General features: G+C 52.5%; 2 protein-coding genes across 3 annotated transcripts; one reads left to right on the forward strand and one right to left on the reverse strand.

The window, feature by feature from the left end:
- Positions 1-246: 246 nt before the first annotated feature.
- SMIM7 (small integral membrane protein 7) lies at positions 247-4,219 on the reverse strand (the record flags this gene model as incomplete). 2 transcript variants are annotated; one of them, XM_081846514.1, is made up of 5 exons in its annotated part: positions 4,107-4,219; positions 2,882-2,923; positions 2,463-2,515; positions 642-732; positions 247-374 (listed from the first exon to the last, which is right to left on the reverse strand). In XM_081846514.1, exons 1-5 carry the CDS (start codon positions 4,130-4,132, stop codon positions 359-361), a joined length of 228 nt encoding a protein of 75 aa, XP_081702640.1. In that variant the 5' UTR covers positions 4,133-4,219. The 2 variants fall into 2 exon arrangements, with proteins under 2 accessions (XP_081702640.1, XP_081702641.1); XM_081846515.1 differs by lacking the exon at positions 247-374 and having other exon boundaries at positions 638-732.
- A 1,989-nt stretch (positions 4,220-6,208) lies between these two features.
- TMEM38A (transmembrane protein 38A) lies at positions 6,209-18,614 on the forward strand. The gene is made up of 6 exons (XM_081846396.1): positions 6,209-6,424; positions 11,298-11,454; positions 12,570-12,754; positions 13,316-13,403; positions 13,687-13,804; positions 16,773-18,614. Exons 1-6 carry the CDS (start codon positions 6,301-6,303, stop codon positions 17,001-17,003), a joined length of 903 nt encoding a protein of 300 aa, XP_081702522.1. The 5' UTR covers positions 6,209-6,300; the 3' UTR covers positions 17,004-18,614.
- Positions 18,615-19,173: the final 559 nt, after the last annotated feature.

Consider the following 19,173-nt stretch of genomic DNA (forward strand, 5'->3'; position numbering starts at 1 on the left):
CCAACAGCAAACCCTGGCTTCAAATTGTGGTCTCTTGGCCGCAAAACTACCATGGCTAAGCCGCTGGGCAGGTTTCGCATATTTCAGGCCTGACCACGGTTCAAATAAACCAGTTTAACAACTGGACTAAATAACCCCCACCACAGGCGAAATAAATCATCTTTATATATGCTTGGGCACAAAAAGAAGCCACAATTTCATGAGATTTCTCTTTTTCGAAGAAATAAGACACCAAGACACTTGCAGTGCTTAAAAACATGGCTTTTTTTTTTTTTAACTTCATGGACAAGACATTACTTCCAGCTGAAAGTCACTCCCCAGGTTGTTATAGCCAGCAGCAAAGTCCACCAAAGATGGTTTAAGATCCAAATAACCTAGAAGACAAAAGCAGGGAGAAAATATTTTGGTTATAAACAGGCCCAAGGTTATTGTCCCCAATATTGCAAAAGAAAGAGCCATGGTGTGCCAATGGCCGAGGTGAAATCTGGACCTCTTAATGGCTCAAATCCAGCTTCCCCATAGCCCTTCGGTTCCTGAGCAGCGCTGGGTACGAGGCTGCAAGTAATAAATATGAACGTAAAATGCCCCCAAACCAACCGCGCAACTGGGAAGATGACACCCTTTCCCCCCCACTGACTTACACAATCATACAGAACATCATGAAGATATTCCACAGGGCGATGAAAATCCGGAAGTATCTCAGGCTCAGCAGAAACTCCCTGATGTTATCACCTAGGTGGAAATAAAATAAAATAATATAAAATGGCAGGTGTCCCTATTGCTGCCCCAGTCCTCTCAAGCTATACTCCTTTCATGCACAACGACATTTGTGCACAATAACGGGAACTAATTAATCTACTAACAAGTATTTGGAAAGCTGTTTGTCTCTCTGCTTGCTCATAACCAGATTTTGTGCAACGGTTGCAAAGATCAAGGAGCATATTATTGCTGGCGTTGGGGTACAATGGGGCACCATTTCAAATCAAGATGGGAGACCAAACCTTTAAAAAGTGCCCTGGTTTTTAAGTTTTGAAGAAACCCTGAGCCCCAGCTTTGAGGCTGCTTGCAATCGTAATATTTTAAGTACCAAAGCTGTGAGCAAGGCACTTTGCAATTCCAGGTGGGAATCCTTAGAAGTAATTCAATCATATGAATCCTGTAAGGGAAAGTTACAAGAGAAAATTATGCAGGGTGACTCTCCGGTTTATCAAACAAGATGCAATTTATAAGTAGCACTAGAACATTTTTCTGACTTTGGAGTTCAATTCTAGGCACTTTTTTGAAACGCCACGAGGCGCAATTAATGCAGGAGGAAATTGTGTTTGAAAAATGGGAAGCCCCTGGAAGCTGGGAAGATTTGTTGTTTTTTTGAATATGGATTCATTCTTGCAAGATTGTTCTTAAGAACCATCTCCATGAAACCAGGCTCAAGGGAGAGGCCAGGCACCGCTAATGGTCATCGTTCAGGCTGTAGCGTAAGAATTAATCAGGCTCCTTAAGTGTCTGGAACTCGCAGCCGTCCTTGAGGAATTAGATAAAGCAATTGCAGAACCAATGTGGAACCAAGCGGTCTGGAATACCAGGCAGCGGTGTGGTTTCACGTCAGGTTGGCTCAACAGAGGGCAAAGCTATCCCCTGCAAGGGCTCTCTTGCAGAAGAAGCTGTCGGATCATTAGCCACCGATCTCAGAACAGCCTACACTGACCGGCAGCAGCTGTCCAGGGCTTCAGGCCAGAGAGCCTCTGCCAGCTCTCCCTGGAGATGACAGAACCTGGAGGCTTCAGCACCCAATTGCATGCAACACCTGTCACCCAAAGCCCTTCTCCATGGTTGGCATGGGGGTATCCCAAAGCTATGAAATCACACAACCTTACCGGGGTTTTTAGAGGGTCACAATGCACAGCACAATGCACAATGCACCTTGCCAACAAAAGTCCGTATAGTTCAAGCTCTGGTTTTCCCAGTAGTGATGTATGGAAGTGAGAGCTGGACTGTAAAGAAGGCTGATCGCCGAAGAATGGATGCTTTTGAATTGTGGTGCTGGAGGAGACTCTTGAGAGTCCCATGGACTGCAAGAAGATCCAACCTCTCCATTCTGAAGGAAATCAGCCCTGAGTGCTCACTGGAAGGACAGATCCTGAAGCTGAGGCTCCAAGACTTTGGCCACCTCATGAGAAGAGAAGACTCTCCCTGGAAAAGACCCTGATGCTGGGAAAGATGGAGGGCACAAGGAGAAGGGGACGACGGAGGATGAGATGGTGGGACAGTGTTCTCGAAGCTCCCAGCATGAGTGTGACCAAACTGGGGGAGGCAGTGGGAGACAGGAGTGCCTGGCGTGCTCTGGTCCATGGGGTCACGAAGAGGCGGACACCACTAAACGACTAAACAACAACAATGCACAGCAAGGGGGGCGCAGAATGGAGGCCTCAGCTACAACCCCACACCTGCCTGGAGGGTCTTACCTGTTGTGGGTTCCCTCACTTCTTCACCAAAGCCCTGGCTCTCTCTCTTCTTCCTAAGAGGCAAGAGAGAGGAGGATTTACAGCAAGCCAGAGCATCTCACAACTGGTATGAAATGGAAGCGTTTTGAAAGGGATCTGGACAAATGAACAGAAGACGAGAGCTCCACTGATGAGTTCTGGCTTAACGGAACACCTACGTCCCAACATCCGTCCGTCTCGGAAGACAATGGAGCGTGCCCCTGGCGGCGAAGACTTGAACGCGGCGCTTTCTGCGAGAATAAGTGGCCAGAAGGTGGCTTCTCCTGAGCACCCAAATCCTGAACCCTTTCTTCCAAGCCAGAACTGTGGTCCTCCTCCCCCCAAGCTGAACCCCACCTCCCTCCCCAGCCCAGCTGCTCCCCCCACCTCTGAGCACTTACAGCCTGAAGTTTAGCACTGCTCCTGCGTTGACCAACAGTGTCCTGCATGGGGGGGGGGGGGAGAGAGAAGGAAAAAGAGAAACTGAGCAGCTTTCAAGGGATGGGGTTTTTCTCAATGGCTTTGATCCTGTATACCTGAAGGAGCGTCTCCACCCCCGTTGTCCAACCCAGACACTGAGGACCAGCTCCGAGGGCCTTTTGGTGGTTCCCTCCCTGCGAGAAGCAAGGTTACAGGGAACCAGGCAGATGGCCTTCTCGGTGGTGGCACCTGCCCTGTGGAACGCCCTCCCACAAGATGTCAAAGAGAAAAACAACTACCAGACTTTTAGAAGACATCTGAAGGCAGCCCTGCTTAAGGAAGCTTTTAATGTTTAGTAGGTTATTGTATTTTAATATTCTGTGGGAAGCTGCCCGGAGTGGCTGGGGAAACCCAGCCAGATGGGCGGGGTATAAATAAATTATTATAAGGCCTAGGACCCTTGTACCTACGGGACCGTCTCTCCTGGTATGTCCCACAGAGGAACTTACAATCTTCAAACAAAAACATCTCGGAGGTCCCAGGCCACAGAGAGGTTAGGCTGGCCTCAACCAGAGCCAGGGCTTTTTCGGCTGTGGCCCCGATCTGGTGTAGTGCTCTGTCACAAGAGACTAGGGCCCTGCGGGACTTGACATCTTTCCGCAGGGCCTGCAAGACAGAGCTGTTCCACCAGGCCTTTGGTCAGGGCACAGCCTGACTCCCTCCTCTGGCAATCTTCACAGAACGCTACCCAATGGTTGCCATCAATTTGATTTGACGTAATTTTATAATGAAATGATTTTAGAATGTTGTCTTATTTTATTGTTGTTAGCCCTAAGCCTGACTTCGGCTGGGGAGGGCGGGATATAAATAAAAATTTGTTGTTATTGTTATTATTATTATTAGCACCCCCCATCGCCACACCATCCCTAACCACTGGTCCTGCTGGCAACATCTGGAGGGCCAGATGTCGGGAGGGAATGAAGCCAAAGAAGATCGCCCCTCCTCCTGGCCTCCCCTGCCGCCACCATCAGCCTCCTATTTGCGCGACAGGCAGGAATCCGTCAGGTGCAGCTCCTGCTGCAGGGGCGCCCTATTAGCCCCCCACATTGCAAGGGGGGCTCATCCTCTCCTGCCCTGCCCCCTCCCCTTGGGCCAGGCGTTGCTTAGCAACCCTGCATCTTTCCCCTCCCCCCCCGCCCCACTTACCCGAAGAGCAACAAATCGCCCAGCATCCTGCTGCTCCCAGTCTCCTCCCGGAAGTAGAAGGGCTCCCCCCAGGCTTAGTGACGTCAATCAGCGCCGCAGCCAATCAGCAAGCGGCATCCCCCCCTCCCTTGTTTTTTAAATTTCCCCGCCTCGGCCGCCAGGTGGCGCTCGCCCATTCCGGGAAGGAGTCCCGATGACGTGTTAGACACGCCCCTCCGCAGGCCCCGCCCACCCGCCGGAGCCCAGCCCGCAATCTGCGCACGCTCAGTAGCAGCTTGTGAAGCCGCATGCCCTTTCTGAAACTCAGATTTTGCTGGTGATAAACAGCAAACGTGGGAATCAGGAAGGGAGTTTGTTTCAGGAGAAACTGGGGGACGGGAAGGGCATCTGGGGAGAAGGGCAGCTGGCTGAGAGCAAAAAGCCCCATCGCACTGGGTGTCTGTGCCCATTTCTGTTAACCTGTGGAACTCCCTGCTACCAGGTGTTGGCCAATGCACGGCGGGGTTTTTGAATGGCTGGGGGATTAGATGAATCTACGAACGAGGAAAGCTCAAACCAGGGTCGGGTAGCCGTGAGATGACTAACGGGCTCCAATTTTTCACAATTTACTTATTTCATAAAAATTTTCACAATTTACTTATTTCATAAAAATTTTCACAATTTACTTATTTCATAAAAATTTTCACAATTTACTTATTTCATAAAATTCACGCGCCACTGGATACAATAGTTAATTTTTTTAAAAAAAAACAACCCTGCAACCGGTATACAAAAAAGCAGAACAGTAAAATCCGTTTTTTAAAAATCACAGTACTTTAACAGATTAAGATCCGCATCAGCTTTATAAACACCAGCCTGTATTGCGAGGCGGGGTCAGACTAGATGACTCTTGGGGTCCCTTCCAAGTCTGCAATTCATCCGGTATGCGGGGAGGAGCCTCTGCCCGCGTTCAAAACCCCCCGAGCTCCCTTTCATTCGGATCCTGGCTGGCGCGACCGGCGAGAGGGGTCGAAAGCGGAGTTGTTGAATATAGCCATCCGAGGTGGGGTAAACTTAATCCGGATTAATTAAGCAAAGTGAAGATCTGGAGTCCCACTCCCCCTGCAGAATGCGAACCGAAGAGGCGTGCACTTGAGTCAGGCCAAAGCGGGGAAACTGCGGTGGCCAACGACACGCTTCTTCCAGGAAACCCAGATCCGAAGAGTTATCTCTCTTCCTGTGGCAGCAAAGTCATTGCCCGTCCCTTCTCCCTATCAGCCTATTATTATTATTATTATTATTATTATTATTATTATTATTATTATTAGGCGAGCGAGAGCGCCGCCTCTGGTCGCCTCCAGCCTCCACCAAAGCCACGTATCCCCTAACAATATATTTAAAGAAGATGAACAAACGAGCAAGTTAGGCTAATCTGGACATGCAAAATATATGGAAATTAATTTTCAGGAGCCGCAGAAAGCGGGGCAAGAAGGAAGTCAGGTTTTGAAATGTCAAAATGAATGCAGAATCGTTGAAAATGAGCGAATTGGTGAAATGCACAAACTTGACAAGCATAAATTTAAAATCGAAATCAAAGCCACTTATTCCCGTGGAGGGGGGGGCGCATTTGTAGCTTCGCCCTTTGGAGAACTTAGCGACCCCCTCTTTTTCGGCCTTTCCTTTTTCTTCCTTTCTTTCCGAGAGTGGTGGCTCTGGTTTCTGGGCTGCCAAGGGGTGGGTTGGGGGGCTCCCAGGGCAGAAGCCCCCAAGTTCATTCCCCCCCCCAATTCGCAGCATCTTCCGATTCACCTGCTGGCTGGACGCCCGGAAAAGGCGCTGCTGTCAGTTCGGGGAAAACGCGCCTCTCCTGGATAGTCGCCAAGCGGTTTGGCACTGTCCAAGGTGGCAGCTTCCTATGTGGCCCCCCTCCGCCCCACCGAGGGAGGGAGGTCCGCCGTGCGGGGGCGGTGCTGCGGGGGGCGGGCGGGGGCGTCCCCCTCCCCTCCCCCTCCCCTCCCCTCCCCCCCTCCCCCCGGCGCTGCGTCCCCCTCCTCCTCCGTGCGCTCCTGTGCGCTCCCGTGCGCTCCTGTGCGCTCCCGGCCTCTCCGCCTGCGCTCCTGTGCGCTCCCGGCCTCTCCGCCTGCGCTCCCGTGCGCTCCCGGCCTCTCCGCTCCTGCTTCCCCCGCTTGCACCTGCCGCCGCCGCCTCCGCCGCTATGGACCTGGTGGGGGCCCTGGACGTGGGCGACCTGGCCGCCGCCTTCGCCCGCCTGCCCGTCTTCCCCGTCTTCGACCTGGGCTACTTCGTCGTCTCCATCCTCTATCTCAAATATGAAAAAGGCAAGGAGACCACCTCCTCGCGCGCGACCCCCCCCCCGCGACCCCCTTTCCTCCCACGGTGTTAGGCTACCCTCCCCGTGCCGCCCCCACCCCCGCACCGACCATAGGCTCAGAACATCCCCATTCATCCTTTTTTTTTTCGGGGGGTGGGCGCGTGATTTATTAAGGATTTATTAAGGTTCTGTCTCCATCTTTCCCCGTGCCAAATCCCCAGCGGATTTAAAGTTACCCTCCTGCAAAGCCTTCCCCCCCCCCGCAACCTCCAGAGCTGCAGTGGATTAAGGGGGCTTAAGGAAGAGGAGGGGGGCATGGGCGTAGCGGGGGCGGGGACAGCTCCCCAATAAATAAATAAAAAAACGATAAAAATACTTAACCAACTGAGGGTCTGCACCCGCTAACATAAATCCCAGGGGCTGTGAAATAAGAGGGGAGGGAGACTCGCCCCCCGCCCCCCCAAGCGCTGTTACCCCAGGGTAATTTATCTGGAGTAAGTACCTCTTTCCCTGCCATGGATTTTTTTTGAGACTGAATCGCCCACCTCCCTCTGGCTTTGTGCTGATTCCTGTATGTGTTCCCAAGTTGGGAGGGGGCAGACTTGGGAGGGGGGGGAAAGACCCATGCAACTGGACCCCAAGGGTCTAGCCTGTATTTCAGTCATGGGGGGCTGCTGTATTGGGGTGGGGTTATGTGTAATAGAGTGGCGGCGGTGATGCTGTGCTGGGTTTCTCATCCCCAAGCAAGGCACTTTCTAAATAAAGACGTGTGGGGTGGGAATGTCCCACAGAAACACAGTCAGCAGCTCCAAGGAGCCAGAGACAACCTTGGCTTGGGGAAACCTGAGACCCTCCAGGCTGAGACCTCGGGTGTGATGGATGGAGGCAGTTGGGGCTCTTTTTCCTTGAAAGGACAGGCCAGGGGTCCAGAGGGGGCCTGGGTGTGGGTCGGCCGCAGTGTGTAGGCATGCCCCCGGGACGGAGCGGGAGAGGCGATCCCCTGCTAAGACCCAGCTCCTCTTGCAGAGGAAACTGGACCCACTTTGGACCAGACTGGGCAACAGAGTGAGACTCAGGCCATGGGGTCAGGATCAGGAAGGAGGCCTGTTTGCTTCAGAGATGCTCCCAGCCTCCTCAGCTCACAAGGGAATACAGTGGTACCTCGGGTTAAGTACTTAATTCGTGCCGGAGGTCCGTTCTTAACCTGAAACTGCTCTGAACCTGAAGCACCACTTTAGCTAATGGGGCCTCCTGCTGCTGCCGCGCAATTTCTGTTCTCATCCTGAAGCAAAGTTCTTAACCCGAGGTACTATTTCTGGGTTAGCGGAGTCTGTAACCTGAAGCGTATGTAACCTGAGGTACCACTGTACTTCTCAGACTTAATCCCTTCCGGAAATTCCATTCCAAAACCAAAGCGTTCCAAAACCAAGGCGCGCTTCTTTCCCATAGAAAGGAATGCAAAACGAATTAATCCGTTCCAGACTTTTAAAAACAACCCCTAAAACAGCAATTTAACATGGATTTTACTCCCTAACGAGACCATTGATCCATGAAGTGAAAGCAATAATTAGGGAAAAGGCACAGTCCCCCCCCCCTTATAACAGCGCAGAATCGGTTCTGGTCAAGGACGGCTTTGAGAGGGCCGCCAACGTTTTCTCTCAGGGGCAAAATAAGCCCTTGCCTCTTGGCCGTTGTGGGATATCCAGTTTCTCGCCGGCTTCCCTTCCCTGGGTCCTCATTCCTTTCCCAAATTAGAAGCAGGCTCTGCAGCTGCTTGACTTGGGCACTGAGGACCCAGCAAGGCTGGCGGGGGGCAGTAAGGATGGGATTCTCTAGGGTACTACCCTCACCAGCAGAGCATTCCCCCCCCCCCCCAGAAACCGTGGACGGCTTGCTTCTTGTGGCCTTGAACGAACAGGAGGGTTTTGGAGAGGCAGGAGGGTCCTGGGTTTGGTGCAGAATGCGGCCCACTCTGTTCAAGCTAACATATACACTGCTAGAAGAAAAATACTGCTCTCTTTCCCTTATGGGCCCATGTAGAGTCCTTAAGTAGGTTCTCTATCGGTCGGAGAAAATAACAGAGGCCAAGCAGAGAATATTGAGAAGCAAAGCGGCTAGTAAGCCTGGTCTTTATTGAACTGTTGCAACAGGGTCCCCACTCCCCACATTCTGGAGGAACCCAGAACAATGGTGCACAAGCCCCTATATAGTCTTTTGAAATTGCCCACCCTGTAGCTCAAGACCACCCTCCTCCAAAACATCAGGCATACATCCCAGAAAGAGATGGTCCCTGGGAGAAATGGGAGTGTGTTGCTTCTCTCCTGTCTGCCAGGAGACCTGATCAATCATGCCTTATCAATTGCCTTTTCTGGGTGACCTGGCCATTCCTTGGAGACAGTCAATACTCAGTTCCTGAATCTCTTACGCATATTGATAGTGTGCTCAGCTTAATAGATACTTGCCAGACCGTATTTGCTAAGGGAGTTGTGAGCCCTTACAGTCCAAAGACCATTGGAAAGCTTTCCCCATTTCCTTCCTCCTTGCAGAGAAATATTTGAGGTCAATTTGGGAGAGTCCAAATGGCTTCAGGATTGCTCTCCTGTACTATTTCAGACACGTGGTTGATATACTTATGTATGTGTTTGCCTTGTACGTTTATGACCATTTACTTTATATATTAGACCTTAGAATTCTCATAACAGTAAAGGTAAAGGTAAAGAGACCCCTGACCGTTAGGTCCAGTCGTGGCCGACTCTGGGGTTGCGGCGCTCATCTCGCTTTATTGGCCGAGGGAGCCGGCGTACAGCTTCCGGGTCATGTGGCCAGCAGGACTAAGCCTCTTCTGGTGAACCAGAGCAGCGCACGGAAACGCCATTGACCTTCCCGCTGGAGCGGTACCTATTTATCTACTTGCACTTTGACATGCTTTCGAACCGCTAGGTTGGCAGGAGCAGGGACCGAGCAACGGGAGCTCACCCCGTCCGTCATTGCGGGGATTCGAACCGCCGACCTTCTGATCGGCAAGTCCTAGGCTCTGTGGTTTAACCCTCAGCACCACCCGTGTCCCTTTTTCTCAAAACAGTACCTGGGTTCAAACATCATCATCATCATCATCATCATCATCATCATCATCATCTAGGCCTGCATTTGCCTCCCCACCCTGTAAAATGGGGGACCTGGGATCGTCTCTGCAAAGCGGGAAAAGGATAGTTCGGGCTTTTGTGGCCTGGCGTCCGTGGAGGAGAGCAGAGGCCTAGGCCCCTGCCTGCTTTATTTTTAGACAGCGGATGGGGTATCCGGTTCACAGAGAGAGGGGGCCTCTTCCTTCCCTTGCAGCTGCTCACGGGTGCTAAGCGCCGCCCTGGTTCATGGATTTGAACCCACAATAAATGGCCCACAGGAGTAACAAAAAAATCTCCTTTTTGCATCAAACTAGAGACAGAGCCGAGAGGTCTTGCGCAGAACAGAGAGGTGATAAGGCAGGCATAGGCAAACGCTGGGCCTCCAGATGTTTGGGACTACAATTCCCATCATCCCTAGCTAACAGGACCAGTGGTCAGGGATGATGGGAGTTGTAGTCCCAAACATCTGGAGGGCCAGAGTTTGCCTATGCATGTGATAAGGGCAGGGACGCGGACTTATAAAAAATATTGGGGGGGCCCGGGAAAGCTCATGAATAATAAATAAGCTCATGAATATGCAAATAAAGTGGCGCCGCCTCCTCGTGAGCGAATAGGGGAGAGCGTGCTGCGCCTATTAATCAGCTCCAAAGGAAATTGGGTGGAGCTTTTGCTCGGGAGGGAGGGCAGGAGGCATGCAGCCCGCCCCTCCCTGTGCATTTTGGGCTGGGGGAGGGGCGGCGATGGCGCTCTGCTGGAGGGGCGCCGGAGATTATTGGGGGGGCAGAGCCCCCCCAAACGAATTTTTGAGGGGGCTCGGGCCCCCTCAAGCCCCATGGAGTCGGCGCCTATGGATAAGGGATAGATAGATAGATGATTGATTGATTGATTGATTGATTGATAGATAGATAGATAGATAGATAGACAGATATACACACACACACATACACACAATCTATTTGGTTTTTCAAATTAAAATTTTACAGAGATATATCACGTGTAAATCATAAAAGCAAGATCCCAAGATATCTCCCGGGTTTCCATCCTCCCCTTTGTGGGTCCTATTATTAATCTTTTCCTCCCACATCTTTTATGATACAGCGGTACCTCAGTTCTCGAACGTAATGCGTCCCGGTGTTCTGAAACGCTCAAAAACCGAGGCACAGACAGCCACAAAATAAATTGGTTGCAAAGGCACAGATCAATTGCACCCAGCGGAAGTCGCGTGGCATGTTCGACTTCCGAGGCGCGTTCGAAAACCGAAGCATTTACGGCGTTCGAAAACCGAAACGTCCATCAACGGAGACGTTCTGAAACCCAGGCGCCACTGTAATCCTTTGCGTCCAGAATTCAACCTTATTTATTCTTGGTTGTATAGGAGCCAGTGTGGTGTAGTGGTTAAGAGCGGTAGTCTCATAATCTGGGGAACCGGGTTCGCTTCCCTGCTCCTCCACATGCAGCTGCCGGGTGACCTTGGGCCAGTCACACTACTCTGAAGTCTCCCAGCCCCACTCCCCTCACAGAGTGTTTGTTGTGGGGGAGGAAGGGAAAGGAGACTGTTAGCCGCTTTGAGACTCCTTAAAGGGAGTGAAAGGCGGGATATCAAATCCAAACTCTTCTTCTTCTTCTTCACCCAAGTCGGGGGGGGGCTGTCGCCGCCTCCTGTGGCAAGGAGTTCCCCAGGTGAACTCTGTCCCTGATCTTCTGGCGCTCAGCTTCATCCAATGCCCTCACTTCTCTCCTCCCCCCCCCCCGCCGCAGGTGCCGTGGAACTGTCCCGCCAGAGCCCCTTCGCTTCCTGGGTCTGTGCCATGCTCTACTGTTTCGGCAGCTACATCCTGGCCGACCTGCTCCTGGGAGAGGCCCCCGTCGACTACTTCAGCAACAACGCCAGCGTCCTCCTGGCCACGGCCGTCTGGTGAGGCCACATCTCTGCCTCCCCTGCCCCTCATTGCGGGGGGTTGGGCTAGATGACCCCCCGGGGTCCCTTCCAGCTGCACAGTCCTACAGTTCTGTATCCCCAAGCAGACAATCCCTCTTGCATGAGCACAAAGGGTGCGTGGGGGGGGGCAGTGGCATAGCGTGGGGTTGCCTGTGCCCGGGAGATCGCGGCCACAGAGATAAGAAAATAAAGAGCTGCTCCGTTGTCGGGAGAGAGATCAATTCCTGGTTCGCAAGCCGCTTTCTGCAGACAGAAGCGCGCAGCTTTCTTGAAGCGGCAACGGGTGTTGAAATTTGGCACCCCTAACAATTTTGTGCCCCGTTCTGCATAGCTGACAACTGTCCCTTATTTGGCGGGACAGTCCCTTATCCCAGCGCTGTGTCCCGCTGCTGTCCCTTAAATTTCCCGGGTTTCAAAGGACGCAGCTCCTCTCCCTCCCTCCCTCCCTGCCGGCCAGGGAGGAGGGAGGCTCCAGCTGTGTTGCTTGGCTGCGTTGCTCACCCCATAAGGAGTCTAAGAACGACTGGGGGGTGGAGCTTGCATGCCTTGTGCCGATCAAATCGGCCGCCTTGCCTGGGGACTCGCCTTTGCTCAGCGCTTCCCAGCGGAGAGGGGACGGTGGTTTCCCTTGCTGCATCCCCTTTGCCGGGTTGCTGCGCTGTGGGAACCACCGCTTGAGGCTTCGTTTGGCTGCTGGCTGGGCTTTCTGCCTTTGGCTCGGAGGGGCTCAGAAGTCGAACATACCTGTGCTGAGAAAATCCCTTATTTTGGCTGCTGGTCCCTTATTTCCGAGGCTGCTGGTCCCTTATTTTCAAATCTGTAAATTGACAGCTATGCCCATTCTGTCCTGCCTTGCTGGGTCGTTCTGGGCAGCACAGTTGAAGGAGGATGTGGACAAGCTGGAAGGTGGGCAGAGGAGGGCGACTTAGATGATAAAGAGTGCAGAAACCGAGCCTGATGAGGAACGGTCGAAGGAGGCTCAGGTGTAGAAACTGGTCCAGGAGCTTTGGCCTGACCTCCTTTGACCTAACCCCCTCGCCTTGTGGCAGGGAATCCCGCCGGCTTCACCTCCCACTCTTTCCTCTCCCCAGGTACTTGACTTTCTACTGCCCTCTGAACATCTTCTACAAGTGCGTCAGCTTCCTGCCGGTCAAGCTGGTCTTTGTGGCGATGAAGGAGGTGGTCAGGGTCCGCAAGATCGCGGCTGGGGTCCACCATGCTCACCACCAGTACCACAACGGCTGGCTCATCATGGTCATCGTCGGGTTCGTCAAAGGTGGGACGCCACTGCCCCGCCCTGCGCAAATTCCTTCTTAAATCAGATCATGAAGTCTGGAAACTTTGATCTTAGGGGCAGGTTGTAGCTTCACGGCTGGAACACCTGCTTGGCATGCAGAATGCTATAGATTCCACCTGCGGTGTCTCCAGGCAGGGTTGGAAACTCTGGAGTCCCGTTCCCCTCTGCAAACAGCTCCCTCATGAAGGGTGGGGAGAGGCATCCTTGCCGGATGTCCGGCCCGCAAAGAGTCCCCTTTCCTTCCGCTGAAACCGCTGAAAGGTGGGCTTTGGGCTTTCTAAATAAACTGCAGAATCATAGAGTTGGGAGGGACTCCTGAGGGGAACAACCGAAGGATCCCTGGCAGAGAGTTATCCAGTTATCTAGCTTAAAAACTTTTAATGAAACAATAAGTCTCTCTCTTCCTTCCTTCCTTCCTTCCTTCCTTCCTTCCTTCCTTCCTTCCTTCCTTCCTTCCTCCCTCCCTCCCTCCCTCCCTCCTTCCTTCCTTCCTTCCTTCCTTCCTTCCTTCCTTCCTTCCTTCCTTCCCTCCTTCCTCAGGATCTGGAGTCGCTCTCATGTCCAACTTTGAGCAGCTGTTGCGAGGAATCTGGAAACCGGAAACAAACGAGCTCTTGCACATGACCTTGTGAGTAAAGCGCTCTGCTGCCTGCCTGGGTTGGTAGGGACGGGGCAAAGACCTCAGAGGAATTCGATGCAGGTGCTTTTGTACAAAACAAAGCACAGGGAGGGAGACCGTCAAGAGGCGGGGAGTTCCAAAGTCTTTGTAGCACCACCTTCCTTTGCCTCTGGCCCTGCCCACCACCACTGTGTGGCCCCCGGGAGGCAATGCGGCCCTCGGCGGTGGGGGGAAAGGCATTTGAAACTGTATTTAGAAAATAAAATAAATTCAATTTCTGTTGCCTTTGCAGCCCTTCCAAAGCCAGCTTGTACGGGGCGCTGCTTTTCACGCTGCAACAAGCTCACTGGCTTCCTGTCTCCAAAGCCACACTCATATTTTTCTTCACCCTCTTCATGATCGTCTGCAAGGTGAGCCTCCGGCCATGGGGCAGGGCAGGGGGGCCAAGAGGAAAAGAATTAAATCTTTCCACTGGATAGAAGGGTTGGCACCCGGGTTTAGCGAAAGCGGGTCTGTATTTGGCGAATCTTGGAGGTAATACAGACGTTATTTGTTTGGCCATCTTGGTAAAAAACAGACCTTGCTGGGATAAAGGGACCATTAGACCCCCACCTACAGCTGAGCTCAGGGGGGTGAAGAGTGTGGGTTGCATTGTCCCCTAGACCCCCAGAGAAGGGAGGGGAGACCCTCCAAGTGCCCCTATTTTCCAGGGACAGCATCAGATCTACAGAAGCTGCCCTGGTTTCTGAATTGATCCCAGAACATCCTGCTTTTCCTTAGGACATCAATATTTTCAGGGGAAAAATGTTGGAGGGGTTGGAATAGGACGTCCCTATTTTCAGGGGAGAAACATTGGAGGGGATGGAATAGGACGCCCCTATTTTCAGGGGAGAAACGTTGGAGGGGATGGAATAGGACGCCCCTATTTTCAGGGGAGAAACGTTGGAGGGGATGGAATAGGACGTCCCTATTTTCAGGGGAGAAACGTTGGAGGGGATGGAATAGGACGTCCCTATTTTCAGGGGAGAAACGTTGGAGGGGATGGAATAGGACGCCCCTATTTTCAGGGGAGAAACGTTGGAGAGGATGGAATAGGACGTCCCTATTTTCAGGGGAGAAACGTTGGAGGGGATGGAATAGGACGTCTCTATTTTCAGGGGAGAAACGTTGGAGGGGATGGAATAGGACGCCCCTATTTTCAGGGGAGAAACGTTGGAGGGGATGGAATAGGACGTCCCTATTTTCAGGGGAGAAACGTTGGAGGGGATGGAATAGGACGCCCCTATTTTCAGGGGAGAAACGTTGGAGGGGATGGAATAGGACGTCCCTATTTTCAGGGGAGAAACGTTGGAGGGGATGGAATAGGACGTCCCTATTTTCAGGGGAGAAACGTTGGAGGGGATGGAATAGGACGTCCCTATTTTCAGGGGAGAAACGTTGGAGGGGATGGAATAGGACGTCCCTATTTTCAGAGGAGAAACGTTGGAGGGGATGGAATAGGACGTCCCTATTTTCAGAGGAGAAACGTTGGAGGGGATGGAATAGGACGTCCCTATTTTCAGGGGAGAAACGTTGGAGGGGATGGAATAGGACGTCCCTGTTTTCAGGGGAGAAACGTTGGAGGGGATGGAATAGGACGTCTCTATTTTCAGGGGAGAAACGTTGGAGGGGATGGAATAGGACGTCCCTATTTTCAGGGGAGAAACGTTGGAGGGGATGGAATAGGACGTCCCTGTTTTCAGGGGAGAAACGTTGGAGGGGATGGAATAGGACGTCTCTATTTTCAGGGGAGAAACGTTGGAGGGGATGGAATAGGACGTCCCTATTTTCAGGGGAGAAACGTTGGAGGGGGTGGAAGAGGACATCCCTATTTTCAGGGGAGAAACGTTGGAGGGGATGGAATAGGACGTCTCTATTTTCAGGGGAGAAACGTTGGAGGGGATGGAATAGGACGTCTCTATTTTCAGGGGAGAAACGTTGGAGGGGATGGAATAGGACGCCCCTATTTTCAGGGGAGAAACGTTGGAGGGGATGGAATAGGACGTCCCTATTTTCAGGGGAGAAACGTTGGAGGGGATGGAATAGGACGTCCCTATTTTCAGGGGAGAAACGTTGGAGGGGATGGAATAGGACGTCCCTATTTTCAGGGGAGAAACGTTGGAGGGGATGGAATAGGACGTCCCTATTTTCAGGGGAGAAACGTTGGAGGGGATGGAATAGGACGTCCCTATTTTCAGGGGAGAAACGTTGGAGGGGATGGAATAGGACGTCCCTATTTTCAGGGGAGAAATGTTGGAGGGGATGGAATAGGACGTCCCTATTTTCAGAGGAGAAACGTTGGAGGGGATGGAATAGGACGTCCCTATTTTCAGGGGAGAAACGTTGGAGGGGATGGAATAGGACGTCCCTATTTTCAGAGGAGAAACGTTGGAGGGGATGGAATAGGACGTCCCTATTTTCAGAGGAGAAACGTTGGAGGGGATGGAATAGGACGTCCCTATTTTCAGAGGAGAAACGTTGGAGGGGATGGAATAGGACGTCCCTATTTTCAGAGGAGAAACGTTGGAGGGGATGGAATAGGACGTCCCTATTTTCAGAGGAGAAACGTTGGAGGGGATGGAATAGGACGTCCCTATTTTCAGGGGAGAAACGTTGGAGGGGATGGAATAGGACGTCCCTATTTTCAGGGGAGAAACGTTGGAGGGGATGGAATAGGACGTCCCTATTTTCAGAGGAGAAACGTTGGAGGGGATGGAATAGGACGTCCCTATTTTCAAGGGAGAAACGTTGGAGGGGATGGAATAGGACGTCCCTATTTTCAGAGGAGAAACGTTGGAGGGGATGGAAGAGGACGTCCCTATTTTCAGAGGAGAAACGTTGGAGGGGATGGAAGAGGACGTCCCTATTTTCAGGGGAGAAACGTTGGAGGGGATGGAATAGGACGTCCCTATTTTCAGGGGAGAAACGTGGGAGGGGATGGAATAGGACGTCCCTATTTTCAGGGGAGAAACGTTGGAGGGGATGGAATAGGACGTCCCTATTTTCAGAGGAGAAATGTTGGAGGGGATGGAATAGGACGTCCCTATTTTCAGGGGAGAAACGTTGGAGGGGATGGAATAGGACGTCCCTATTTTCACAGGAGAAACGTTGGAGGGGATGGAATAGGACGTCCCTATTTTCAGGGGAGAAACGTTGGAGGGGATGGAATAGGACGTCCCTATTTTCAGGGGAGAAACGTTGGAGGGGATGGAATAGGACGTCCCTATTTTCAGGGGAGAAACGTGGGAGGGGATGGAATAGGACGTCCCTATTTTCAGGGGAGAAATGTTGGAGGGGATGCAAATGGTGTGGAACCGCTAACGGCGATTCCTCCCCCAGGTCTTCATGACGGCGACCCACTCCCACGGCTCCCCCTTCGCCCCCTTCGAAGGGGTCGCCTGCCCCATCCTTTTCGGCTCCGTCCCCTCCAGCCACCACGACGACCACCACCACCACCACGGCGGAGGGGGCCACGAAATGCCCCCTCCGCAGCCCCCCCAGCTGCCAGCCAAGTCGCGGGAGGAGCTGAACGAGGGGACGAGGAAGAGGAAGGCCAAGAAGGCTGAGTGAGACCCCCCAGGAGGAAGGAGACTGGGGGACGGGGGTCCCTTCCAACCCCACGGCTGACGCCCGGTGTGACCTTTTCTCGCCCATCTTGGCGGGGGGGCTCCTCAGGACACAGAGGCTGCTCCAGGACCCCCACCTCGCGAAAAAACAAGGACCCCTTTTTGCAACGGCCAGCCCACACTCGCGCCTCCCCCCTTCTTGACCCCATGGAAGAGTCGCTGTCCTGGCACAGAGAGAGCGGCCTGGGATTCAGCTGCACTTGGGGGGCCTCTGGAATCCAGCCGGACCCCCCACCATTATTATGTGGGGCAATGACTCGTCTCCAGCCCCCTCCTGACTGGTTCCTGCGAGAATCGCTGGGCAAAGCGCTTCCACCATTCTACTCGCATGCCATTGCTGTGCCTGTGTGTGTTTGTGTGTGTGTGCCCTTCCCAGAGCCAGCTGCAATTGCAGTAATGGGGAGCGTGCAGAGCCCTGGGGCCCCGAGCCCCGAATCCCACGTAAATTATCTATTTATTGATCCATTTTGGCTGCTCGGGGAATTTCAGAGCTGCCCTTTCCACCTCTCTCAGTTGCCCCTCCTTGCCGCCAGTAGGAATTATTATTATTATTATTATTATTATTATTATTATTATTATTATTAGGGAATGATTATTCCCCAAATAAAATAAAAGTTTAGGGAAGCTTTTAATGTTTGATGCATTACGGTATTTCAGTATTTTCTTGGAAGCCGCCCAGAGTGGCTGGGGAAGCCCAGCCAGATGGGTGGAGTATAAATAATAAATAATAATAATAATAATAATAATAATAATAATAATAATAATAATAATATATTTTTACCATGCCCATCCAGCTGGGTTTCCCCAGCCACTCTGGGTGGTTCCCAACAGATTAAAAGCAAAATAAAACACCAGACATTATAAACTTCCTTTCAGACGTCTTCTAAAAGTCAGACAGTTGTTTATTTCCTTGACATCTGATGGGAGAGGGTGCCACCACTGAGAAGGCCCTGTGCCCTTTGGCTGCCTCACCCACTGGGTGCTTAGTGGAGCAGATTTCATAGAGTTGCAGAGGGGCAAGGGACGCCGACGGTCATCTAGTCCAACCCGCTGCAACGTAGGAATACGCCGCTGTCCCGTGCGGGGCTTGAACCCAGAACCTTGGTGTTACCAGCACCACGCTCTAACCCGCCGGTGAACTTCTGCGGAAAACCCCGGGCCTGGCATGTGCTTCGCAGAGGGGCCTCTGAGCGCACACAGAGTGCTTTCTCTCTTCTTCCTGCATCTCTGGGCTTAAGAGAGCGGGGCTGAGGGCCAGCTGGGTCCCAGGAAGACGCCAGCCGGGTTTTCCTGGGCTTGGGTGGTGCTGGTTCAGACCTGGCGAGAGAACTGGCTGCCCTCGCCCCAAATGGAAGACCTGGGGCGGGCAGAGACCCCGACCCCTTCCTCGGCCCCCGCCATGGCATGAAAAGGAGGCACCCTCAGTCTCCCCGCAAGAAAGTGCCTTTTTCCCGACACCCCTCACTCGCCCAAATAAATTCCCGGTGGGCACCATGCAAGATTTGAGGCGTGGGGCACACAGCCAACCTGGGAATAAAGGGCCTTTGAGAAGCGATTCTCCGTCTGGTGTGTTGTGTGTTTTTCTCCTGTTTGCAATTTGGAGAGGGGGAAAAGACCCCCCCCCATGGGGCATCTTCTGACGGGCGGGTGGGTGGGTTTTCGGTTGAGTCGACCACATTTCCACCGCACTTCGAGACAAATCTGAGCCCGGCTACGGCTGGGGAAGGCGAGATATAAATAAAATATCATTATTATTAAATCTTACAAACAATAAATAATAGCACCACTTATGGGGTCCTACCTCTAGTGGGGGACCAGTTGCTCATGTTTGGTCCCCTCCCGGCCCTCAGCTCTCCATGAAGCTGCCGGCCTGTGATGGCGGCGGCCCCGATCCCGGGAACGCCTTCGACCGGCTGAATCCCTGCACAAATCCAGACTCGCAAAGGCTTCCCGACTTCCCAGTTGCTGTATGTTTTATGTTGGTGTGCAGAGAGGCTTTTGAGGAAACCCCTCCTCTCTTGGAGGAGATGCCCAGGGCCTCCGAATGCCATACGATACGAGAATCTTTAATGTCATTGTCCCATACAGAACAAAGAAATTGAAAAATGTACATC

The sequence above is a fragment of the Podarcis erhardii genome (assembly GCF_964252035.2).
Source record: "Podarcis erhardii genome assembly, chromosome: 18".
Taxonomy (NCBI): domain Eukaryota; kingdom Metazoa; phylum Chordata; class Lepidosauria; order Squamata; family Lacertidae; genus Podarcis; species Podarcis erhardii.

Bases quoted from the DNA above. Each gene is read 5' to 3' on its own strand.
- TMEM38A (XM_081846396.1), top strand. From the start codon at position 6,301: ATGGACCTGGTGGGGGCCCTGGACGTGGGCGACCTGGCCGCCGCCTTC. The intron at 6,425-11,297 runs GCAAGGAGACCA...CCCCCGCCGCAG, and splicing joins CTATCTCAAATATGAAAAAG to GTGCCGTGGAACTGTCCCGC. The intron at 11,455-12,569 runs GTGAGGCCACAT...TCCTCTCCCCAG, and splicing joins CTCCTGGCCACGGCCGTCTG to GTACTTGACTTTCTACTGCC.